General features: G+C 55.3%; 1 protein-coding gene across 1 annotated transcript; it reads left to right on the top strand.

Annotated features, from left to right (window-relative positions):
* The first annotated feature begins 5,746 nt into the window (after positions 1 to 5,746).
* Positions 5,747 to 11,541, top strand: ZNF574 (zinc finger protein 574). Its single transcript, XM_038767062.1, is given in 3 exon segments — positions 5,747 to 5,819; positions 8,570 to 9,844; positions 9,846 to 11,541. Coding segments are annotated over 2 exon segments (2,769 nt in total). The 5' UTR covers positions 5,747 to 5,819; positions 8,570 to 8,581; the 3' UTR covers positions 11,352 to 11,541.
* Positions 11,542 to 25,961: the final 14,420 nt, after the last annotated feature.

Raw genomic sequence — 25,961 nt, 5'->3', positions numbered from 1 at the left:
GGGAAGAGGAAGGGAGGGAGGAAGGAAGGAAAGGGGAGAAGAAAAGGGGAAGGAGAAAATGGAGGAGAAAAGCCAAAAGAGGAGGGGGGAAAGGAGAAAGCGGGGGCAAGGAAGGAAGCCGGGGGTGGGGGGGTGGGGGAGAGGAAAGGGGGATGGAGAAAATGGAGGGGAAGGAGGAGGGAGAGGAGAGGGGGAAGGAGAAAATGGAGGGGAAGGAGGGAGAGGGGGAAGGAGTCGTCGGAGGAGAGGAGGGAGAGGAAGGTGAAAATGGAGGGGATGGCTGAAGGCAGAGCCGGGGGAGGGGGAAGCTGGGGCCCCTGGGGGCCCCCCCACCCCCTCCCCTCAGCCGGGCCGGCCTGGGGGGGCCGCGGGGGGGGAGAACTGGCTGTAGAAAAGGAACCTGGCCATGGAGTGACGGGGGTGGGGGGGCCGGCTGGGGGAGGGGGGCTTCCCCCCTCCCCCCTCCCCCCTGGGGCCTTGCCCCCCCCTTCCTGGTTGGGGGGGGAGGCGGGGGCTCAGGCCTTCAGCCCCCCACAGGGAGCATTGGGCCTGCAAGTCCTGGGGGTGGGGGGGAGCAAAGGGAGGGAGACAGGGGTAGGGGAAGCTGGGAGGGTGGAGGCAGGTTGGAGGGAATGGAAGAGAGCGGTGGGAGGAAGGATGGGGGGGTTACAGAGGAAAAGCGGCGGGGGAGGAGGAAGGAAAACCAGAGGGAGAGAGAAGGACTAACATAGAGGAGAGGCAGAAGGGGCAAAAAAAAAGACAGGGCAGAGGAATGCCCAGAAGGGGGAAAGAAGGGAAGCAGGAAGAAAACCAGGGGAGAGGAGGGAGAGCAGCGGAGGAGATAAACCAGGGGAGCAGAGCAGAGCAGAGCAGCAATCCCAGCACAGAGAAGAAATATCCAGGGACCAGCAGGCGAACAGCAGGCCGTTCCTTGCCCAGCTCGGACGCCGGGGTTCTTTATCCAGCCCTCCGGGGCAAGGGGCTCAGGCGAGCCAGGGCCTCAGAGGCTGTGGGGTCTGATCCCCGGTCATCCCCACCCCACAGCCAGCTTCAGCACCACCCCCAAGGAGGTAGACGACGCTCCCCCAAATTGGGGGGTTCGGGGTGCCCAAAACCGGGGCTGCAAAAGCCTCCCTCCCGCCCCCACTCTCTCCCTTTGCTCTCTTCAGCCGCTGCTGTTTTCCTCCCTCGCTCGCTTGTTCTCCACTGGAGAGAGGAAGGGAGGGAGAAGAGAGTTGGGGGGGGGTGGGAGGGGAGAGGAGGGAAGGGGGGAAGGGGGAGCTGGTATTGGTCGGGGCCAGGGCGGGGAGGTGGGGGGACCGCGAGGAGAATGCTGATGAGGAGAAGGAGCTGCAATGGGCTGTGAGACCCCCCCGCCATCAATGGGAGAGACAGAGTCACAGACACAGAGAGACGTACATTGAGACGGCCACACCGGACCCTGTGGGGTTGGGCCCAGGAGGATGACAGACCGAGACGCAAGGGCCGAGACTGACACACCTACGGGGACATTCTCCGAGATGGAGACCCAGAAACCACAAGGGCGAAAAGAGACAAAGGGAGCTAAAGGGGAAGAGGTGAAGAGCGAGGCAAAGAGAGGAAAAGGAAGGCCGGGACTTGGGTGACGGCTCAAGGGATGGAAAGAGAGAGAAGAGAGAGATGGGGGGGTTGAGGATGAGGAATGGTACAACGGGGAGGAGAGATGGACAAAGGGACAAACCCAAAGGAGGGAGGATGGCGAGAAAGAGGGGGAAATACTAGGCCTCGGGCCTGCGGGGTTGGGGGAAAAGGGGTCCATCTCCCACGGGGGTCGGAGGGCAGGAGGGAGGGTGAGAGGGAGGGGGCGGAACACAGGAGCTTGAGGCTGAGGCTGTGAGTCACCACCGCCCACGTCGGCTCGTGATAGGAAGGAGACATGCACGCTCTCGGGTACTGGCCCGGTACATGTGACCTCATGCCTGCCACATGGCACTTCATGTCTTGCTCCACAGAGAGCCTGCCTTAATTAGCGGGGAACAGACTTCGGGCTCCACCCCCAGGCCTCGAGCTCATCCAGGCGAGGGGACGCACATCTCACGGACCCCAGACCGGGCGTTTGAAGGAAACAGTTCATTCTCTCCCTGAATCTTCCTCATTGGGTGGTCAGGTTCCTCCCCACATCGCTCTCTGACCCTGTTTATCCCTCTCTCGGTTTCCCTCCTTCCCTCTTCCACCTTTCAGGGCCTCCATTCTTCTCCCTATTTTCCCACTTCTTTTCATGAATCAATCAATCGTATTTATTGAGCGCTTACTGTGTGCAGAGCACTGGACTAAGCACTTGGGAAGTACAAGTTGGCAACATATAGAGACGGTCCCTACCCAACAGTCGGTTCACAGTCTAGAAGGGGAAGACAGAGAACAAAACATACTAACAAAATAAAATAAATAGAATAAATAGGTACAAATAAAATAAATAAATAGAGTAATAAATACGTACAAACATGTATACATATATACAGGTGCTGCGGGGAGGGGAAGGAGGTAAGGCGGAGGGATGAGGAGGGGTAGGAGGGGGAAAGGAAGGAGGGGGATCAGTCTGGGAATCAATCAATCAATCAATCGTATTTATTGAGTGCTTACTGTGTGCAGAGCACTGTACTAAGCACTTGGGAAGTACAAGTTGGCAACATATAGAGACGGTCCCTACCCAACAGTGGGCTCACAGTCTAGAAGGGGGAGACAGAGAACAAAACCAAACATATTAACAAAATAAAATAAATAGAATAGATATGTACAAGTAAAATAAATAAATAAATACAGTAAGAAATATGTACAAACATATATACATATATGCAGGTGCCGTGGGGAAGGGAAGGAGGTAAGGCAGGGGGGATGGAGGGGGGAGGAGGGGGAGAGGAAGGAGGGGGCTCAGTCTGGGAAGGCCTCCTGGAGGAGGTGAGCTCTCAGTAGGGCCTTGAAGGGAGGAAGAGAGCTAGCTTGGCGGATGGGCAGAGGGAGGGCATTCCAGGCCAGGGGGAGGACGTGGGCCAGGGGTCGACGACGGGACAGGCGAGAACGAGGCCTAATGGTGAGGAGATTAGCGGCAGAGGAGCGGAGGGTGCGGGCTGGGCTGGAGAAGGAGTGAAGGGAGGTGAGGTAGGAGGGGGCGAGGTGATGGACAGCCTTGAAGCCGAGGGTGAGGAGTTTTTGCCTGACATCACTCTCCACATTGCTCCCTGACCCTGTTTATCCCTCTCTCGGTTTCCCTCCTTCCCTCTTCCACCTTTCAGGGCCTCCATTCTTCTCCCCATTTTCCCACTTCTTTTCATTACCACCCCCTCCTTTTGTCTGGACCTGCTTTCTGCTTTCTCCCCTGTTTGTCTTGTTCGTTTTCAGATCGTTATATTCCCTCACCTTCATCCAAAGCTCAGTTCCACGCCTCCTTTCTAGTGGGAAGAGCTCGGGTCAGCGGACCTGGGTTCTGATTCCAGCTCCGCCCTTTAGCTGCTTGTGTGACCTTGAGCGGGTCACTACTCTGTGCCTCAGTTCCCTCATCTGTAAAATAGGGATTCAATGCCCGTTCTCCCTCCCCCTAAGACTGTGGGCTCCAAGTAGGTCCAGTACTGTGTCTGAACTGATTATCTTGTGTCAATCGATCAAATTTATTGAGCGCTTATCGTGTGCAGAGCATTATATAAAGTGCTTGGGGCACTGCGATATAACAGAGTAGGGAGACATCCCCTGCCCACATTGAGCTTACAGTCCTAGAGGGGGAGACGGACTGATTTTTGTATGTCTAACCACACTCTTTCTCGCTATTATTATCAGATTATCAGATCAGAAGAGGCTCTGATTTCATCGCCTCATCCTTAAATGACCATCACGAGTGACCGCTTGGCGAGAATTGGGTACCCGTTATTTTGGATTGATTCTTCCGATTTTACAAATTTTCTCAACACGATTGTAAATCACCTAATCATCAGATTTTGGTGTCACAGCAGGTGAGCCCCCACAATCTCAAAACTATCTGGCTCCTGAACAAGATAACCGTAATAATAACAACAATGATAACGATAGTATTGTTGATTATTAAGTGCTTACTCTACGCCTAAACACTGTACTACACGATGATCAGATCAGATTTCCCCTTGCCCCAGAAAACTGGTTAGCACCTACTTATCAAAATCCTTTACAGAACTTTGTCAATTTATTTCCCTCTGGGGCGTGAGGTAAGGATGAGATCCCCAATGTGTAAAGGCTTTAGCGAAACCAAAGTGCTCTACCGTTACTATTATTCGTTGATTCAATTCATTCATTCAATCGTATTTATTGAGCGCTGTGCCGAACACTGTACTAACCACTTGGAAAGTACAATGAGAAGCAGTGTGGCTTAGTGGATAGGGCACGGGCTTGGGAGTCAGAGGTCATGGGTTCTAATGCTGGCACTTGTCTGCTGTATGATTCTGGGCAAGTCACTTAACTTCTCTGTGCCTCAGTTCCCTCATCTGTAAAGTGGGGATTAAGACTGTGAGCCCCACGGGGGGCAACCTGATTACCTTGTATCTTCCCCAGTGCTTAGAACAGTGTTGGCATATAGTAAGTGCTTAACAAATTTCATCTTTATTATTATTATTACAATTCAGCAACAGATAGAAACCATCCCTTCCCAACGACAGGCTCACAGTCTAGAAGGGGGGAGACAGTCGTTCAGTTCAATCGCGAGCGCTTACTGTGTGCAGGGCATTCAATCGTATTTATTAAGCGCTTACTGTGTGCTGAGCACTGCGCTTGAGAAGCACAAATGTATATATGTTTGTACATATTTATTACTCTATTTATTTTATTTGTACATATTTATTCTATTTATTTTATTTTGTTAATATGTTTTGTTTTGTTGTCTGTCTCCCCCTTCTAGACTGTGAGCCCACTGTTGGGTAGGGACCGTCTCTATATGTTGCCAACTTGCCCTTCCCAAGCGCTTCAGTGCTCTGCACACAGTAAGCGCTCAATACGATTGAATGAATGAATGAACAAAAAGGCAACATATAGAGACGGTTCCTACCCAACAATTCATTCAATCGTATTTATTGAGCGCTTACTGTGTGCACAGCACTGTACTAAGCGCTTGGGAAGTACAAGTTGGCAACATATAGAGATGGTCCCTACCCAACAATCAATCACTCGTATTTACTGAGCACTTACTGTGTGCAGAGCACTGTACTAAGCGCTTGGGAAGTACAAGTTGGCAACATATAGAGACGGTCCCTACCCAACAATCAATCACTCGTATTTACTGAGCGCTTACTGTGTGCAGAGCACTGTACTAAGCGCTTGGGAAGTACAAGTTGGCAACATATGGAGACAGTCCCTACCCAACAGTGGGCTCACAGACTAGAAGGTAGAAGACAGACAACGAAACGAGTAGCCAGGCGTCAGTACCATTAAAATGGATTTATAGAATATTATTATTTTCCTCAAAAGCCCCATGATAGTTGGCCTCCCCCATTCCCCTCTCCCCTCCAGGCCCTCAAGATGGCGCCGGGCTGGGCTGACGTCACTCCGAGCCCGTTCTGGGGGCGGGCCAGAGGGAGGGCGGAAAGCCGCGCGGCGATTGGCCGAGAGCGCGGCGGGCGTCGCGTCCATTGGCTGCCGCCCGGCCCCCTCGGGCCGCGATTGGCCAGCTCAGGGGCGGCCCCGCCGGTGATTGGCCCTCCCAAGGGGCGCCCGAAGGAGGGGGGCGGAGGGAGAGGCGTTGCCGAGGGCGACTGAGTGCGAGGACGAGGAGGGAGCGGGCGAGCGCCCGGAGTCGAAGAGGAAGGCCCGCCGTCAGCCGCGTGCAGGTGAGGGCGGTTAGGCCTCCGACAAGGGCGGGACGCTGCGCCGGCTTCTCGTGCGTCCGCCTCCCGCCTCGCGCCACGGCGCCTGCGCAGACGGGGGCGCGCGAGGCCACCAACCGCCCCCCACAGCCCAGGGCGGTGGGCGCGAGCCGGGCCGAGGCACCGCCGCCCCGCTCCGTCCGCGCGAAATAGGGCGGGGAGCGGCCGGTCGCCCCCAACGGTCGCTGCCATTTCCCTCCGCGCGCGCCCGCAGTTGTGCGCGTGCGCGGCCGCCAGGTAATCATAATGACGGGATTTGTTGAGCGCTTACTATGTGCTAAGCGCTGGGGAGGCGACAAGGTGATCAGGTTGTCCCACGGGGGGCTCACCGGCTTCATCCCCATTTTACAGATGAGGGAACTGAGGCGCCAGCGCTGAGGAGGTGACAGGGTGATCAGGTTGGCCCACGGTCTTAGTCCCTGTTTTATAGATGAGGTAACTGAGGCGCAGAGGAGTTAATAATGGCATTTATTAAGCGCTTACTATGTGCAAAGCACTGTTCTAAGCGCTGGGGAGGTGACAGGGTGATCAGGTTGGCCCACGGGGGGCTCACAGTCTTAGTCCCCATTTTATAGATGAGGGAACTGAGGCGCAGAGGAGTGAATAATGGCATTTATTAAGCGCTTACTATGTGCAAAGCACTGTTCTAAGCGCTGGGGAGGTGACAGGGTGATCAGGTTGGCCCACGGGGGGCTCACAGTCTTAGTCCCCATTTTATAGATGAGGGAACTGAGGCGCAGAGGAGTGAATAATGGCATTTATTAAGCGCTTACTATGTGCAAAGCACTGTTCTAAGCGCTGGGGAGGTGACAGGGTGATCAGGTTGTCCCACAGGGGGCACACCGTCTTCATCCCCATTTTATAGATGAGGGAACTGAGGCGCAGAGGAGTTAATAATGGCATTTATTAAGCGCTTACTATGTGCAAAGCGCTGCTCTAAGCGCTGGGGAGGTGACAGGGTGATCAGGTTGTCCCACAGGGGGCTCACCGGCTTCATCCCCATTTTACAGATGAGGGAACTGAGGCGCCAGCGCTGAGGAGGTGACAAGGTGATCAGGTTGGCCCACGGGGGGCTCACGGTCTTAGGCCCCGTTTTATAGATGAGGTAACTGAGGCGCAGAGAAGTTAATAATGGCATTTAGTAAGCGCTTACTATGTGCCAAGCACTGTTCTAAGCGCTGGGGAGGTGACAGGGTGATCAGGTTGTCCCACAGGGGGCTCACCGTCTTCACCCCCATTTTACAGATGAGGGAACTGAGGCGCCAGCGCTGAGGAGGTGACAGGGTGATCAGGTTGTTCCACGGGGGGCTCACGGTCTTAGGCGCCGTTTTATAGATGAGGTAACTGAGGCGCAGAGGAGTTAATAATGGTATTTATTAAGCGCTTATTATGTGCCAAGCACTGTTCTAAGCGCTGGGGAGGTGACAGGGTGATCAGGTTGTCCCACAGGGGGCTCACCGTCTTCACCCTCATTTTACAGATGAGGGAACTGAGGCGCCAGCGCTGAGGAGGTGACAGGGTGATCAGGTTGGCCCACGAGGGGCTCACGGTCTTAGTCCCCGTTTTATAGATGAGGTAACTGAAGCGCAGAGGAGTTAGTAATGACATTTATTTAGCGCTTACTGTGCAAAGCACTGCTCTAAGCACTGGGGAGGTGACAGGGTGATCAGGTTGGCCCACGGGGGGCTCACAGTCGTAGTCCCCATTTTATAGATGAGGTAACTGAGGCGCAGAGGAGTTAATAATGGTATTTATTAAGCGCTTACTATGTGCAAAGCACTGCTCTAAGCGCTTGGGAGGTGACAGGGTGATCAGGTTAGCCCACAGGGGGCTCACCGTCTTCACCCCCATTTTACAGATGAGGGAACTGAGGCGCCAGCGCTGAGGTGACAGGGTGATCAGGTTGTCCCACGAGGGGCTCACGGTCTTAGTCCCCATTTTATAGATGAGGTAACTGAGGCGCAGAGGAGTTAATAATGGCATTTATTAAGTGCTTACTATGTGCAAAGCACTGTTTTAAGCGCTGGGGAGGAGACAGGGCGATCAGGTTGGCCCACGGGGAGCTCACAGTCTTAGTCCCCATTTTATAGATGAGGTAACTGAGATGCAGAGAAGTTAATAATAATAATGGCATTTATTGAGCGCTTACTATGTTCAAAGCACTGTTCTCAGCTCTGGGGAGGTTACAAAGTGATCAGGTTGTCCCACGGGGGGCTCACAGTCTTAGTCCCCCATTTTACAGATGAGGTAACTGAGGCGCAGAGAAGTTATAGTGGCATTTATTAAGCGCTTACAATGTGCAAAGCACTGTTCTAAGCGCTGTGGAGGTTACAAGGTGATAAGGTTGTCCCGAGGTCATACAGCGGATAAGTTTTGGAGCCAGGATTAGAACCCAGGTCCTCTGGCTCCCAGGCCCCGGGCTCTTATCCACCAGGGCCACGCGTGTGGGGAGTTCTTGGGTGGTGGGGAGAGCAGAGGCGGACTCAAGTGTCCGGGACCGGAATGAGAGGGCAGGGGATGGGGAGGGGGGTCCAGGACAGGGGCGCCGTAGGCCTGGAATGAGATTCTTCAAAGAGGGGAAGCGTGAGAAGCTTGCAACTTCCCCCCTAGGCCTTCAGGGCCTTCTCTCCTTGCCACGAAGTGGGACCTGATCCCCTCCCCCCGCCCCCCACGAGGGAGGGGGGTCTTCTTCTCTTCTTCCCCACCCCGGCCAGAGCCCCGCCGCCATGACGGAAGAGTCGGAGGAGACGGTCCTGTACATCGAACACCGCTACGTCTGCTCGGAGTGCAACCAGCTCTATGGCTCCCTGGAGGAGGTGCTGCTGCACCAGGACTCCCACCTGCCCCAGCAGCACTTCGAGGTGGTGGGCGTGGCGGACCCCGGGGTGGCCGTGGCGGCCGAGGCCCCTGGGGCCGGCCTCTACCAGGCCCTGACGGTGCAGGAGAGCAGCCAGTACCAGTGCCTGGAGTGCGGCCAGCTCCTGCTGTCCCCCGGCCAGCTGCTGGAGCACCAGGAGATGCACCTCAAACTCCTCAGCGGCCAGGAGGTCCCCGAGCCCCCCGTGGCGGTGGCCCCCCAGAAGCTGCCGGCCCTGAGCTCCGGCGGCATCCACTACGAGTGCGTGGACTGCAAGGCGCTGTTCGCCAGTCAGGACCTGTGGCTGAGCCACCGCCAGGTCCACCTCCGCGGCCCCAAGGCCCCGGCCCCCGCGGTCGTCGTCGCCGCCGCCGCCCCGCCGGCCCCCGTCCAGACCCGGGTGGCCCTGGAACACTCCTACCGCAAGGCCGAGGGCGTCGAGGGGGCCGAGGGGGCCGGGGCGGCCGAGGCGGTGGCCGAAGTGGAGCTGCTCCTCTACAAGTGCTCGGAGTGCTCCCAGCTCTTCCAGCTGCCGGCCGACTTCCTGGAGCACCAGGCCACCCACTTCGCGGCCCCGCCGGCCGAGGCCGCACCCCCGCCGCCGCCGGCCGCCGAGGCGCCCTTGGCCGTCCCGGCCCCGTCTCCGCCCCCGCCCGCCGAGGCCCCTCCGGGCCCGGCCCAGGTCCCCGACCACAGCTACGAGCTGCGCAACGGGGAGGGGGCCGGGCGGGAGGCGCGGGGCCGGCGGGGCAGGCGCGGGGCAGGGGAGGCGGGGGGCCGGGGCGGGCCCCCCGCGGACCTGCTGTGCTCGGCCTGCGACCAGCTGTTCCTGTCGCCGCGCCAGCTGCAGCAGCACCTGCGCTGCCACCGCGAGGGCGTCTTCAAGTGCCCGCTGTGCAGCCGGGTCTTCCCGACGCCGGCCGCCCTGGACCAGCACCTGGGCGAGCACAGCGGCGAGTCGCACTTCCTGTGCGTGGACTGCGGGCTGGCCTTCGGCACCGAGGCCCTGCTGCTGGCCCACCGGCGGGCCCACACGCCCAACCCGCTCCACGCCTGCCCCTGCGGCAAGACCTTCGTCAACCTCACCAAGTTCCTGTACCACCGGCGCACCCACGGGGCCGGGGGGGGCCGCCCTGCCGGCCCCGTCCCCCGCGGCCCCGCCGGCCCCGGAGCCCGCCCCGGGGGGCCAGGAGGCGGCCGTGCCCCTGGCCATCATCATCTCGGCGGAGCCGGCCCCGGCCGAGGCCCCCGCGGGGCCGGAGGGGGCCGGGGCGGCGGCGGCGGCGCCGGAGGAGGAAGAGCCGGGGGCTCCGGCGGGGGGCCACCGCTGCCTGCTGTGCAGCCGCGAGTTCGGCAAGGCCCCGCAGCTGGCCCGCCACCACCGCTTCGTCCACCGGCTGGAGCGGCGCCACAAGTGCGGCGTCTGCGGCAAGATGTTCAAGAAGAAGTCGCACGTGCGCAACCACCTGCGGACCCACACCGGCGAGCGGCCCTTCCCCTGCCCGGACTGCGCCAAGCCCTTCAACTCGCCGGCCAACCTGGCCCGCCACCGGCTGACCCACACGGGCGAGCGGCCCTACCGCTGCGGCGACTGCGGCAAGGCCTTCACCCAGAGCTCTACCCTGCGGCAGCACCGCCTGGTCCACGCCCAGCACTTCCCCTACCGCTGCCAGGAGTGCGGCCTGCGCTTCCACCGGCCCTACCGCCTGCTGATGCACCGCTACCACCACACGGGCGAGTACCCCTACAAGTGCCGCGACTGCCCGCGCTCCTTCCTGCTGCGCCGCTTGCTGGAGGTGCACCAGCTGGTGGCCCACGCCGGCCGCCAGCCCCACCGCTGCCCAGCCTGCGGGGCCGCCTTCCCTTCGCCGCTGCGGCTCCGCGAGCACCGCTGCGCCGCCGCCCAGGGCCCCCGGCGCTTCGAGTGCGCCACGTGCGGCAAGAAGGTGGGCTCCGCCGCCCGCCTGCAGGCCCACGAGGCCGCCCACGCCGCCGCCGGCCCCGGCGAGGTGCTGGCCCCGGAGGCCCCAGTGCCCCGCCCGCCCCGCCCACCCCGGCCCCCGGCCCCGCCAGCCCCCCGGGCCCCCGCCGCCCCCCGGGTCCCGCCCGCCGGCCCCCGGCGCCGCGGCCTGGAGTGCCCCGACTGCAAGAAGCTGTTCAGCACGGAGACGTCGCTGCAGGTGCACCGTCGCATCCACACGGGCGAGCGGCCCTACCCGTGCCCGGACTGCGGCAAGGCCTTCCGCCAGAGCACCCACCTCAAGGACCACCGACGGCTGCACACGGGCGAGCGCCCCTTCGCCTGCGAGGTCTGCGGCAAGGCCTTCGCCATCGCCATGCGGCTGGCCGAGCACCGGCGCATCCACACGGGCGAGCGGCCCTACGGCTGCCCCGACTGCGGCAAGAGCTACCGCTCCTTCTCCAACCTGTGGAAGCACCGCAAGACGCATCAGCAGCAGCACCAGGCGGCCGTGCGCCAGCAGCTGGCCGAGGCCGCGGCCGAAGCCGAGGCCGCCGCGGCGGGGGCCCCCACCGCCGTCACCCTGGTGGAGACGGTGGAGGCCCTGCCCCTGGTCGAGGCCATCGAGATCTACCCGCTGGAGGCAGCCGCGGAGGCGGTGGTCCTCGGCACCGGCTGACGGGGCGGGGGCCCGCCGGACTCCTGCCTCCCCGTGCTGTACATAGACAACCCTCGGCGCTTCCCGGCGCGCCCCTTCGGCTCCGTCACCGCCCCCGGGAGGGAGTGCCAGAAGCCGTCCCTTCCGCTCCCGCCGTATGTCGGGAGGGCCGGGGCCCGGGGAGGCGGCCGCCAATAAAGATGGGAGTTGGACCCCGGTTGGCGTCTGCTCTGTTTGAGGTGGGGGGTGGGGAGGGCGGGACGTCTCCGGCCCGCCCCCGGCTCCCAGGGCCGACCCCGGGGTGAGAGCGGCGGGGACGGGACTCCCCCCCCCCCAGCGGGGGGCAAGGGGGCAAAGGTCGCCAGCCCCCCGGGCAGCGGGCAAGGGGGCAACGGTGGTCGCCAGCCCCCCGGCCCCTGCTGCCCATCTGTGGTGCCGTTCGGCTCCTTGTCCACAAGAGGGCCCCGCAGCCCCGGCCACCGTCCGCTGACCACCTCCGGACTCTTCCCTCGCTCCCTCCCACTGTCGTGCAGGGCCGGGTTGGGGGGACAGATGGATGGACACCCACCCACCCCGCCGGGGAAGCCTCCGAGTCTCCTCAGCCATGCCCAGAGAAGAAGAAAAATAACCGTTGTGTTTATTGAGCGCCGACTACGTACCAGGCACTGTACTAAGCGCTGGGCTGCGTACAGGCATATCAGGTCGGACGCGGTCCCTGCCCCATGTGGGGCTCACGGTCTTGATTCCCCATTTTACAGATGAGGGAACTGAGGTACAGAGAAGTCACTTGACGAGGTCACGCAACAGACAAGTGATGGGGCGGAACTGAGGCACAGAGAAGTCACTTGACAAGGTCACACAACATACAAGTGGCGGGGCCGGGATTAGAATCCATGATCTTCTGGGTAGAGTAGAATTTAGTAATAATAATGGCATTTATTAAGCGTTTACTATGTGCAAAGCACTGTTGTAAGCGCTGGGGAGGTTACAAGGTCATCAGGTTGTCCCACAGGGGGCTCACAGTCTTAATCTCCATTTTACAGTTGAGGTAACAGGCCCAGAGAAGTGAAGTGACTTGCCCAAAGTCACCCAGCTGACAATTGGCGGAGTTGGGATTTAAACCCATGACCTCTGACTCCAAAGCCCGTGCTCTTTCCACTGAGCCACGCTGCTTCTCCGGCTCCTGTCTCTGGCCGCCCCGGACCCACGCCTGGGAGAGGGGGCAGGCAGGCAGGGAGAGATCCCAAACTCAACCCTCATCCCCAAAACTGACCGGGAGGGGTGGGGGTCCGGCCTGGCCCGTGGGACAGGCTGCGGATAATTAAGAGCCAGAGGCGTCTTCAAGTCGCAAGGGCCCTGAGCATGGAATATAGGAGGCCACCCTGAGTCCCTGGCTTCCCTCTCACCTGCACTCCCTTCCCCGGGTGTGTTCCAGGCGAGTCCATCTGGTCCCGTGACTGCCAGGTGAGGAAGGCTGGCTTGCCTGGGACACGAGATAGGCGATAAATAAGTGCAGATGGCTAGGAGTGGGTTCGAACTCTTCTGTGTTGGAGCCAGCCTTCGTATAAACACACCCACCTTCCCAGCAGTCCAGCAGGACCACCCAGGGCCTGTTTTTCCTTTCCACCATTCTCCCCCTTCCAAGGCAACATACCGAGCGTTCCTTCAGGCCGGGATTCTGCCTCCTCGTCCTCCTGGATGGATGGGGGTGGGCTTGCGAGCGGGGATCAGGCCTGCTAAATAATACTGTGTGCTGAGCACTGTTCTAAGCGCTGGTAATGAGTTGGACACAATCTCTGTCCCACATCGGGCTCACAGTCTTCATCCCCATTTTACAGACGAGGTCACCGAGGCCTCACGAAGTGACTTGCCCAAGGACACACAGCGGATGGGGGGGTGGAGCCGGGATTAGAACCCACATCCTCTTGACGTCCCAAGCCCCGGCTCTTGCCACTAGACCCTTCTGCTTCCCCACATTAACTCTGTTGTAGTCTCCCAAGCTCTCTCTACAGGGCTCTGCTCAGCATAAGCGCTCAGTCGATACTTTCGATTTATTAGCAACAGGCCATCTGACAACCTCGACTCTCCCATCCCGGCTCCCGACCGTCCACGGAGCGATCCGGACCCCTCCTGGCCCTGGCCATGCTTTCGGCTTCCCCAACTCCCCAGAGAGTAGTAACTAGTGTTCGTTAAGCGCTTACTATCATCATCATCATCATCAATCGTATTTATTGAGCGCTTACTGTGTGCAGAGCACTGTACTAAGCGCTTGGGAGGTACAAATTGGCAACATATAGAGACAGTCCCTGCCCAACAGTGGGCTCACAGTCTAAAAGGGGGACACAGAGAACAAAACCAAACATACTAACAAAATAAATAGAATAGATATGTACAAGTAAAATAAATAAATAAATAAATAGAGTAATAAATATGTACAAACATATATACAGGTGCTGTGGGGGAGACACTGCCAGACACTACTAAGCCCTAGGGTGGATACAAGCAGATCAGGTTGGACGCCGTCCCTGTCCCCTGTGGGGCTCGGTCTCCCTCCCTTTTTACACATGAGGTAAATGAGCCACAGAGGAACTAAAATGACTCGCCCAAGCTCAATCTGCAAACAAGTGGCGGAGCCGGGGTGCTGGTGACTCTCTTGCGGCAAAGTTTTTCACCCACAGGCACAGAAAAGTGAGCGCCCCACCTCACCATCAGTGCTAAAATTTGAGTGAGACTTTGATGGTCCATTCACCTCCGTGATTTTGAAAGCCACGGCCTTCTTTTCCAAGCCGGAGTTCCCGTCTTTTCAGTCCCTTTTTATCCGGGAGTTTCCCATTCCCCCGTTCATCCTAGTGCCCTTTCTCCCCTACATCCGTCCTTTGATGATGCGGCCAGAACTCGCTGCTGTTTTCTCTGCGTGTCTGTGTTCGTTCCTATATGTACATGTGTGGCTGTCCCGTCCCCTCAGACGCTAATAAAAAAATCACATGTGGGCGCTGGACTGTTTGAGAAGGACAGTCCAGGAACCATAATGAACAGTGATTAATAATTATTAATCAACGATGATGCTAATAAAAAAATCACATATGGGCGCTGGACTGTTTGAGAAGGACAGTCCAGGAACCATAATGAACAGTGATTAATAATTATTAATCAATGATGGTGCCTCGTTATTAGCAGCAACCGGTGAATAATTAATAATTATAATAATAAGGATGCTGTGGGAGCCACAGGCCCAAGTGAACCTTGCACACACACAGAGAGACCGCCCTTCGTCAGGCCGACAAGTTTCTTGTGGCACCTGACACCATTTCTGCTTTGCCTCCTTGTCTCACGCTCCTTTCCAAGCTTCGGTTTTGCCACGTTCCAGACTGGCTTCGATGCAACAGTTTTTTTTCTTCTATTGTATTTAAGCGCTCAGTATGTGCCAGGCACTGTAATGAGCTCTGAAGTAGATAAAAGCCAATCGGATCGGACACAGTCCCTGTCCCACATAGGGCTCGCAGTCTTTATCCTCATTTTACAGCTGTGATAACTGAGGCACGGAGAAGCCAAGGGACTCGTCCAAGGTCACATAGCAGATGAGTGATGGAGTCAGGATTAGAACCCATGTCCTGGGCTCTATCCACTAGGCCGTGCTGCTTCCTTATTAGCTTCTAGTTCTCAGTTTGGGTGACCGTGGTGTTAGATGGTTACCTCCTAACTGTTGTACTCTCTCAAGTGTTCTTAGTACAGTACACTGCCCACCGTAGGTACTCAATAAATACCACCAAATGGTTGGTTGTTGGCCTTTTTGGCTGTCTTGGGATATTGGGCCAACAATGGAAGCCCTCGGTCGTATTTATCGAGTGCTCGCTGTGTGCAGGGCACCGTACTAAGCACTTGGACAAGTACAACACAACAATAAACAGTGACATTCCCTGCCCGCAACGAGCTTACAGTCTAGTCGCCAGTTCCTCGGAGTCGTCTTTCCCAAATCGTGCCTGATCACCCGACCCGCCTCCTCATGATGTTGTAATTTGGGCGATTTTGTGGTGTTCTTGTTTTCCCGTTGTGGTTTCACCTCGTCTTCGCTCACGCCAAGATTCAGGCGTCCGGAAGAGCGGACTTGGGAGAAGTCGCTAGATGCTGTGATGCTGTTAAAATCAGTCCTAATAATCAATCAATCAATCAATCGTATTTATTGAGCACTTACTGTGTGCAGAGCACTGTACTAAGTGCTTGGGAAGTACAAGTTGGCAACATATAGAGACGGTCCCTACCCAACAGTGGGCTCACAGTCTAGGAGGGGGAGACAGAGAACAAAACAAAACATATCAACAAAATAAAATAAATAGAATAGCTATGTACAAGTAAAATAGAGTAATAAAAATGTACAAACATATATACATATATTAATAATAATGTTTATATTTGATAAGCACTCACTGTGTGCCGGGCACTGTGCTAAGTCCTAGGTGGTGCCCTGGGGAAGCATTGTGGCCTAGCGGAGAGAGCACGGGCCTGGAATTCAGAGGACCTGGGCTCTAATCCCGGCTCTGCCGATTGCTCTGCCAACTCCTAGGCAGGGTGACCTTGGCCAAGTCACTTCACTTCTCTGTGCCTCGGTTTCCTCAACTGCAAAATGGGGATTCAATACCTGTTCTTCCTCCCACTTTAGACGGTGTGCCCTATGGGGGACAAGGGACTGTGTCTGACTTAATTGACTTGTCCCTACCCCAGCGCTTAGAATAATAATAATAATAATAATAATAATGGCATTTGTTAAGCGCTTACTATGTGCAACGCATTGTTCTAAGCGCTGGGGGGTATACAACGTGATCAGGCTGTCCCACGTGGGGCTCACAGTCAATCCCCATTTTACAGAAGCTCAGAGAAGTTAAGTGACTTGCCCAAGGTCACACAGCAGACATGTGGTGGAGTCTTAGAACAGTGTTTGACACATAGTAAGTGCTTAACAAGTACCGTCAAACAAACAGATGGAGATTAGTACAGACAGGGTCACCTAATGGGCCTCGTGCTTAGGAAGACGCAGGCTAATTTGACTCGTTGACTCCCCGAACCAACGTCCTGAGCTCCTGGAGAGTAAGCTCCTCGAAGGCAGGTAGCGTGTCTACTTACTCCATTGTACTCTCCCAAGCGCTTAGTACAGTGCTCAGCACAGGGTGCTCAATAAATACCACTGACCGAGTCAAAATAAGAACCTTCCAGCCCCTTCTCCAGAGACAGGAGAGCCTTCTCCCACTGGCATTCAACCCGGCAAAGCCTCCGTTTTCCTGGCCCCCGAAACAAAGATCCCCACATTTTTCAGCCGTCTGCCTTTTATAATAATAATAATAATAATGATAATAATGATGGTATTGTTAAGTGCTTACTATGTGCAAAGCACTGTTCTAAGCACTGGGGAGGTTAAAGGTGATCAGATTGTCCCCAGGGGGGCTCACAGTTTTAATCCCCATTGGTGAGGTAACTGAGGCCCAGAGAAGTTAAGTGACTTGCCCAAAGCCACACAGCTGACAGTTGGCGGAGCTGGGATTTGAACCCATGACCTCTGACTCCAAAGCCGGGGCTCTTTCCACTGAGCCACGCTGCTTCTCTACTTTTTATCTTGCTAACACCTGGTTTTAGCACCTGTTTTCTGTGTTTGGTTTTTTTTTAATGGTATTTGTGAAGCATTCACTATGTGCCAGGCACTGTACTAAGCGCTGGGGTTTAGATAGAAGATAGGTTGGATACAGTCCCTGTCCCACATGAGGTTCACAAGAAGCAGCTTGGAGTAGTGGTTGGAGGATGCTTCTGGGAGCCAGAAGGTCGTGGATTCGATTCCCGGCTCTGCCATTTGTCCGCTGTGTAACCTTGGGCAAGTCACTCCCCTTCTCTGGGCCTCAGTTACCCTATCTATAAAATGGGGGTTGAGACTGGGAGCCCCACCTGAGACACGGACTGTGTGCACCCCGATTTGCTTGTAATAATAATAATGGCATTTATTAAGCACTTACTATGTGCAAAGCACTGTTCTAAGTGCTGGGGAGGTTACAAGGGGATCAGATTGTCCCACGGGGGGCTCACAGTCTTAATCCCCATTTTTACAGATGAGAGAACTGAGGCACAAAGAAGTTAAGTGACTTGCCCAAAGTCACACAGCCGACAATTGGCGGAGCGGGATTTGAACCCAGTGCTTAGAACAGTGCCTGGCATATAGAAAGTGCTTAACAAATATCATCATCATAATAATAATTATTATTATACAACCCAGTGCTTAATACGGCTCATGGCACATAGTAAGTGCATAACAGATACCATAACTATTCTCATTAATTCCCATTTTAATAATAATAATTATTATTATTATACACCCCAGTGCTTAGTACGGCACGTGGCACACAGTAAGTGCGTAACAGATACCATAACTATTCTCATTATCCTAATTCCCATTTTACAGATAAGGAAGTGAGGCCCAGGGAAGTGAAGTGACTCACCCAAGGTCACACAGTAGACAAGTGATGGAGCCGGGATTAGAACCCGGGTCCTTCTGACTCTTGGGCCCGTGCTCTACCCACTAGGCCACGCTGCTTCCGTTGCCAGCTCTGTCCTGATGAGCCCTTAGCATTCATACTTTATCGCTTCCCGTGAAGTTCTTTGACGACCACCCACAAGCTCTGACCTTTGAGGCCCCGTACCTCCACTCCTGGACATGGACAATCCTCGACCTCCCTTCGGGACCAGAATCATCCGGATCATCCAGAGGTGGTTGGCTCGTCAACTTCCCCATGACTCTTCGTTCTTCCTCGATTCTCTACCAGTTTGGCACCCCAGACTCCGGGCTTGTATTTGTGTCCAGTTTGGGGTCTGAACAGGCCGGGGTATAATTCAGCAGGAGTCCTTTTCTCCTCTGCTTCGTAATAATAATACTTGTTAAGTGCTTACATTGTGCCAAAGCACTGTTCTAAGCGCTGAGGTAGATACAGCAGAGTAGATGCAGCCGCGCAGAGAAGCAGCGTGGATCAGTGGAAAGAGCCTGGGCTTTGGAGTCAGAGGTCATGGGTTCAAATCCTGGCTCCTCCAATTGTCAGCTGTATGACTGGGCAAGTCAATCAATCATTCATTACTGAGCGCTTACTGTGTGCAGAGCACTGTACTAAGCGCTTGGGATGTACAAGCAGGCAACATATAGAGACAGTCCCTACCCGACAATGGGCTCACAGTGTAGAAGGGGGAGACAGACAACAAAACAAAACATATTAACAAAATAAAATAGAATAGTAAATATGTACAAGTTAAATAAATAGAGTAATTAATCTGTACAAACATATGTACAGGTGCTGTGGGGAGGGGAAGGAGGTAGGGCAGGGGCCGATAGGGAGGAGGAGAGGAAAATGGGGGCTCAGTGTGGGAAGGCCTCCTGGAGGAGGTGAGCTCTCAGTAGGGCTTTGAAGGGAGGAAGAGAGCTAGCTTGGCGGATTTGGGGAGGGAGGGCATTCCAGGCCAGGGGGAGGACGTGGGTCGGGGGTCGACGGCGGGACAGGCGAGAACGAGGCACAGGGAGGAGGTTAGCGGCAGAGAAGCAGAGGGTGCGGGCTGGGCTGGAGAGGGAAAGAAGGGAGGTGAGGTAGGAGGGGACGAGGTGATGGACAGCCTTGAAGCTGAGAGTCAGGAGTTTTTGCCTGATCCGTAGGTTGACTGGTAGCCACTGGAGATTTTTGAGGAGGGGAGTGACATGCCCAGGGCGTTTCTGCACAAAGATGATCCGGGCAGCAGCGTGAAGTATAGACTGAAGTGGAGAGAGACCGGAGGATGGGAGATCAGAGAGGAGGCTGATGCAGTAATCCAGTCGGGATAGGACGAGAGATTGAACCAGCAGGGTAGCGGTTTGGATGGAGAGGAAAGGGCGGATCTTGGCGATGTTGCGGAGGTGAGACCGGCAGGTTTTGGTGACGGATTGGATGTGAGGGGTGAACGACAGAGCAGAGTCGAGGATGACAACAAGGTTGTGGGCTTGTGAGACAGGAAGGATGGTAGTGCCGTCTACATTGATGGGAAAGTCAGGGAGAGGGCAGGGTTTGGGAGGGAAGATAAGGAGTTCAGTCTTGGACATATTGAGTTTTAGATGGCGGGCAGACATCCAGATGGAGATGTCCTGAAGGCAGGGGGAGACACGAGCCTGAAGGGAGGAAGAGAGCAAGGGCAGAGATGTAGATTTGGGTGTCATCAGCGTAGAGGTGATAGTTAAGCCATGGGAGCGAATGAGTTCACCAAGAGAGAGTGTAGATCAAGGACAGAAGGGGACCAAGAACTGACCCTTGAGGAACCTCTACAGTAAGAGGATGGGAGGGGGAGGAGGAGCCCGCAAAGAAGACTGAACAGCCGGAGTGATGAGGAGAACCAGGAGAGGACGGAGTCTGTGAAGCCAAGGTTGGATAGCGTGTTGAGGAGAAGGGGGTGGTCCACAGTGTCGAAGGCAGCTGAGAGGTCGAGGAGGATTAGTATAGAGTATTAGCCGTTGGATTTGGCAAGCAGGAGGTCATTGGTGACCTTGGAGAGGGCAATTTCGGTGGAATGTAGGGGACGGAAGCCAGATTGGAGGGGGTCGAGGAGAGAGTTGGCGTTGAGGAATTTGAGGCAGCGGGTGTAGATGACTCGTTCAAGGAGTTTGGAAAGGAATGGTAGGAGGGAGATGGGGCAATAACTAGAAGGGGAGGTGGGGTCAAGAGAGGGTTTTTTTAGGATGGGAGAGACGTGGGCCGGTATGAAGGCAGAGGGGAAGGAACCATTGGAGAGTGAGCGGTTGAAGATGGAAGTTAAGGAGGGGAGGAGGGATGGGGCGAGAGATTTCATAAGATGAGAGGGAATGGGGTCAGAAGCACAGGTGGCCAGAGTAGCACTTTAGAGGAAGGAGGAGATCTCATCTGAGGATACTGCTGGGAAGGATGGGAGAGTAGCAGACAGGGTTGAGAGCAGGGGGGTTGGAGAAGGGGGAGGAGGGACTTTGGGGAGCTCAGACCTGATGGAGTTAATTTTACTAATGAAGTAGGAGGCCAGATCGTTGGGGGTGAGGGAAGGAGGAGGGGAAGGAACAGGGGGCCACTTCACTGTGCCTCAGTTACCTCATCTGTAAAATGGGGATTAAGACTGTTAGCCCCCTGTGGGACAACCTAATCACCTTGTAACCTCCCCAGTGCTTAGGAAAGTGCTTTGCACATAGTAAGCACTTAATAAATACCATCATTATTAGTATTATGTATTATGTACTATGCTTAGAACAGTGCTTGGCACATAGTAAGCGCTTAACAAATACCAACATTATTATTATACAAGTTAGGTTGGACACAGTCCTTGTCCCACGAGTCACACGCTTAAGCATAGACCAAGGGCAGTCTTCTCCAGAAACACAGACACACACACCACACACACACACACACACACACACACACACACACACACACACACACACACACACACACACTCTCTCTCCCCCCACCCCCCACCCCCCAATCGCTGGGGTGGGACAACCCACCATGCTGTGGGGATCATCACAATTTAATCCAGGTTCCACTGAACTATCTGCTCTAAAAAGCAATGTAGGTTTGGTAATTTAGCAATTTACCACTTTGGTGATCTCTTTTATGGTTAATCATGCAAGGTATCTATTTGACTCTCTTTTTGTTGTTGTTGTTGTTGTTGTTGTTGCCTTCCTGGGGCACACATTTTACCTGGACCTCCAGGCTTCTAGTAAGCTTCAGCATTTTTCCAATTTTTTTTTTCTAAAATTAAATACACATGGGTGGGGTCGGGAGCGAGGTTGGCCTCTCCTCCCCACTCCCAACAATAATGTTGAATTTTATGTAGATGTCGTTACTGGGGCATGACTCTTCATATGCATTTTTTTAGTGGTATTTGTTAAGCGTTTATTATGTGCCCGGCACTGTACTAAGCACTGGGGAAGATACAAGCAGTCCGGTTGGACACAATCCATGTCCCACATGGGGCTCCCAGTTTTAATCTCCAATTTACTGATGAGGTAACTGGCACAGAGAAGTGAAGTGATTTGCCCGAGGTCACAGAGCAGACAAGCGGTGGAGATGGGATTAGAGAGTCCTTCAGTCTATCTACTAGGCAATGCTACTTCTCATTCATCTCCTGTATCATCATAATTATCATCTACTACTGCTTATTACTCAGAATTTGTTTCTATGACTTTGGCACAAAAAAAAGTCGTTTATCCTCCCCCAAAACTTTACTTCCGACTTCTCTCCCTGTGAGTTATTCAGCCAATCCGAACATAATTGGTCGTCCACTGTCACTGGCTACCCTAGTGTGACGGCATGCCCGTTCTCTCCGAACACTTCCTGGTCATTTCCCACCTCCTGGTCAGAACGACACCGGCGCTAGGATTTTATTTTTTTTATTTTTTGAATATTTGGAGTTTCCTTCTGGAGGGATTCCGTGAGGACTCATCAGCTGTTCTCCAGATTTGGCAAGTCATTTGAGAAACTGCAGCAAGTTGGCTTTCACAGAAGGAGAAAATGACACCATCAGAGAAACTACCGAGAAGAATTCTGGAATCTCCATCTTGGGGAGTTTTTAAAGATTTGGCCAACTGTCGATGCTAAGAATAACAATAATAATTATGGTATTTGTTCATTCATTCAATCATATTTATTGAGCACTTTCTGTGTGCAGAGCCCTGTAATAAGTGCTTGGAAAATACAATTCAGCAACAGAGACAATCCCTACCCAACAACGAGCTTGTTAAGCGCCTCGTAGAGTGCTTTGGCATATAGTAAGTGCTTAACAAATACCACTGTTATAATTATTATTACCAAGCACTGGGGCAGACACCAGATAATCAGGTGGGTCGCAGTCCCCGCCCCACATGGGACTCATGATCTAAAGAGGAGGAGCAGATATTTCATCTCCATTTTACGTTGACAAAAGTAGCACAGATAAATGACTTGCCCACACAGCAGGCAAAGAGCAGAGCCAGAATTAAAACTCAAGTCCTCTGATTCCCAGGCCCGGGCTCTCTGATCTGGACTGTAAACTCATTGTGGAGGGGAATGCATCTGTTTATTGTTGTATTGTACTCTCCCAAGTACTTAGTACAGCGCTCCGCGCACAGTAAGCGCTCAATAAATACAACTGAATGAATGAATGAGGGTCTTGAAATCCCTATTGCCCTGGCGTCGTGATCTTCTGGCCCTGGTCAGTCTCCCGCCATTCCAACCCTGGACAGACGGTGCTGGAGACTTTGTTTCTCTCTGTACAGTTTTTAATTTTTTTTTTCAGATGAATGACACACTCAAGTTACAAAAATGGCCTTAAAAGAAGCACATTGTACAATGAACAAGCAGATTGGGAGATAAGAACACTGAAACGCTAACCCGCTACCACGAGAAGAGAGACGGGGAGAGGAGATGGGGTTGTTGGGGGGGGACGGGGATGGGGGACGGGGGGGTGGGGGGCTACAGACACCGGGACGGACAGAACCAAGTCGGCTGAGGGAGAGGGGAACTGGGGGGGTGTGGGGGGCAGTTGTAAAGCAAAAAGAAGAATGAGATTGGAGAGGAATCAGGGGGTGGGGGGAAGAAGGGGCCTGAGATGGAGACAGATGGCAAAGGTCAGAGGCAAGAAGAAAAGGACATGGGGATTCAGGGGAGATGGGCTAATAGGGATCTTGAAAATGAGCCTGCTTGTTGTCCTGGGTGTGGGCCTGACCACTTGGGGAAGCAGGATGGGAAGGAACATGGAGAGAAAGGACAGCAGGATCTCAGAGCCCCCTTAAAAGTCTCGGCCCCCCCTGCTTCCTCACCCTCTGGAGGAGGCGGCGGGGGCCGAATCTTGGGGCCAGGAGGGTGGGCGGGAGAGAAGCTAGTGGAGAGGAGGGCACGCGTTGGGAAGAGGACGGCAGATGGAGGAGGAAGAGAATAAGGAAGGGGCAACGGTGAAAAGGGAACCCTGCGGAACCCGCCTTCCATGTCCCCGTCGGCTTTGGTGCCCAAACCACTTCCCCAAAGAGAATAACTAAATAAATAAATAAATAAACAAACGAATAAATAAGTAAAGAGCCACCGGGCAAGGGAAGGTGGCGGGTTAAAGACGGAGGGCTGGAGAGGCAGGGGGATGGATTAGATGGGGTAGGGAAAGGGGAGAGAAGGTGAGGAGGGAGAGGAGAAGATGGGGGCAGAAATGGGGAGATGGAAGAGGAGAGGGATGGGGAGGAGGGGGAAAGGGTGGGCTCACAGACACAGTAAATTGTCTTCTCCATCCCGGCGACGCCCATCTGGATTTTTTTCTCTTTTTTTTTCCTTTTTTTGTTAACGAGGAGCTAAAATCTCAAGGACAAATAGTTAAAAATATACATTATTATTCTTATCTTCTTCCATTTTTGTCATCTCTTCCTTTGGAGACTGCTGAGGTCAAAGTTCTAACCGTGCCCAGGTCCACGGCTTGGGGAGGGAAGGGTTGAAAGGGGGAAAAGGGCAGGAGCTGTTTTTAGTTTTTTTGTTTTTTTTACACTTTTTTCGACAGTATAAAAAGGTAGCGGAGTTGTCTGTGGTTTTTTTTTCTTTTAAATGGTTAAAATCTTTGGTTTGTTTTTTTTTTTCTCTTGGAGGCCTTTCTCCCACTTCCACTCAGAGACCAGTGGGGCCCTGTATCTCTCTCTGTGTCTGTGTCCCTCTATCTCCTTCTCTGTTCCCCCCTCTCTCTCTCTCTCTCTGTCCACCTTTCTCTGTCCCTCCTTCTCTGCCCATTTCCCTGTCCGTCTCTCTCTGTGGGGTAAGGGATATTTGGTGGGGGGACCCGACTAGGTTCAGCTGGGGTGTCGTCGTCCCCCGCCCCCCGACATTCTGTCTCCGTGTTCCCCGGGTGGATTTTGGGACCTGAGTCTGAAATTGCCCCCTCTCTTCCCAAGTGGTTCTGAGTCTTGGGAGGGAGGATGGGGGCAAGAAGGTAAGGGTGGGAGGCAGGGGAGAATCTGTAAAGACTTTGGTGTCCGGACCCCATGTGTCCAGAAGAAGCTTTTGACCCCCCTCCGCCCCAACAATCGTGCCCTCTTCCTCCCTCGCCATCCACCGGGCCCTGACCGACCGGGCGGGAGGGCAGAGGGGGTGAAGGGAGGGAGAGAAGGCTCCCCACCCTGCGATAGGCCTCACCCCCCATCCTTTCCCCTCTCCCTCTAAAAGGGGGAGCAGAGTGAGGTGGTTTTGGTATTGGCATCATTTTTGGCACAGTTAAGGAGCTCGGCCAGGGGTGGAGGGGCCCCCAACTCCCCCCGCCCCGGGGGAAAGGAGGATAAGGGAAGTGAGGAGGGCAAGGGGAACAGTTTGGACCCCTTCCCGCCCAACCACTCCTGGCCTGGCCCCTGGGCTCAACCTGACCCCTGACCTCTCTGGCTCACTGACTCGTTCACTCATCACGCACAGACACACGGACACACACACAGGCTCCGCGCAGACCACAACCACAAAATAAAAAGGATGAGATAGTTTCGTCTCCCGGAGTCGGGCAGGGGTGAGGGTGAAGTGGGGGGGGGGGGGCAGAGAAAGGGATGGGGGGGGCTAGGAGGCACTCCGCCCCCCCCAGCCCTCCCTCCACCTCCATCCCACCCCCTCCCACTGCAGGCCTGGTCCAGCCTTCCCCACCCCCCACCCCCAACCCTCCCACCCCCCGCGCGGACACTATTTGGTTTTTAACATTAAAGTTCGTTGAGGTATTTGGTGCCTTTATATCTCCAGTCCTCGGAGGAGAGGGGAGGATGGGGGGACAGAGGGGAGTAGGGTGAGGGTCTGGGGGGGGGCCGGGAGCAGGGGGACGAGGAGGCCGGGGGCCCACCTGCCCTTCCCCCTGAGGCCCCCTCCCTCCCCTATATTTGGTTTCACAGCTGTAGTTAAAGCTCGGCGTTGGTTTGTTTGCTTTGGGGGGGTCTTCCCCAGTGGGAGGGGAGGGGGCTGCGGGGCAGAAGGGCAGCCCCCCACCCCTCCCCATTCTCGCCCCCTCCACAATCACGTCCTTTCCACCCAGCACCCCGGCCGGAGTGGGTGGGGTGGGGGGGGAAAGCAACCCGACCACCCCCAGAAGAGGGGGGACGAGGTTTAGGGGTGGTGTGGGTCGGGGGAGGGCGAAGGATAGAGTCCTGGATTATTTTTCCTTTTTGGTCTAGAATCAGAGTTTTGTTTTTTGTTTGCTTGGGTTTTTTTTTTCCCCAACTTTAGTCTGTTGTTTACTCGGCCGTTCTCTCCAGACTGTTCCTCGGGGGTTCTTTCAGGGGTTCGCATTTTGGCTTTGGCCTTGGTGCCGTTCCCGGCGGGGTGGGAGCCCGGGGGGGACCCCCCACCCCGACAGCGGGGCCCCCTCGCCCCATCCTCTGTCTCCCTCCATCTCTCTCAGGTCAGAATCCGCTGAAGGGGTGTGCGGGGGGCAGGACGGGTGACGGGGGGCCCGGGGAGAATCGGTTCACCAAAATGGGGCTCACACTGGGCCTTGGTACGAGGCCGGGGCCTCCAGCCCGCTCCTCCCGTCGACTGTAAGCCCACTGGTGGGCAGGGCCCAGGCCCTGTCGTCCTTTCCCACGCCAGGCATCTCGCCTCGCTGTCTGCCCAGGGGCCCAGGGAGTCAACGGACGCTCGACTGCTT

This window comes from Tachyglossus aculeatus, chromosome 26, assembly GCF_015852505.1.
Source record: "Tachyglossus aculeatus isolate mTacAcu1 chromosome 26, mTacAcu1.pri, whole genome shotgun sequence".
NCBI lineage: Eukaryota > Metazoa > Chordata > Mammalia > Monotremata > Tachyglossidae > Tachyglossus > Tachyglossus aculeatus.
Note: the sequence above shows the minus strand (reverse complement) of the source record. Positions and strands in the feature narration are given on the sequence as shown.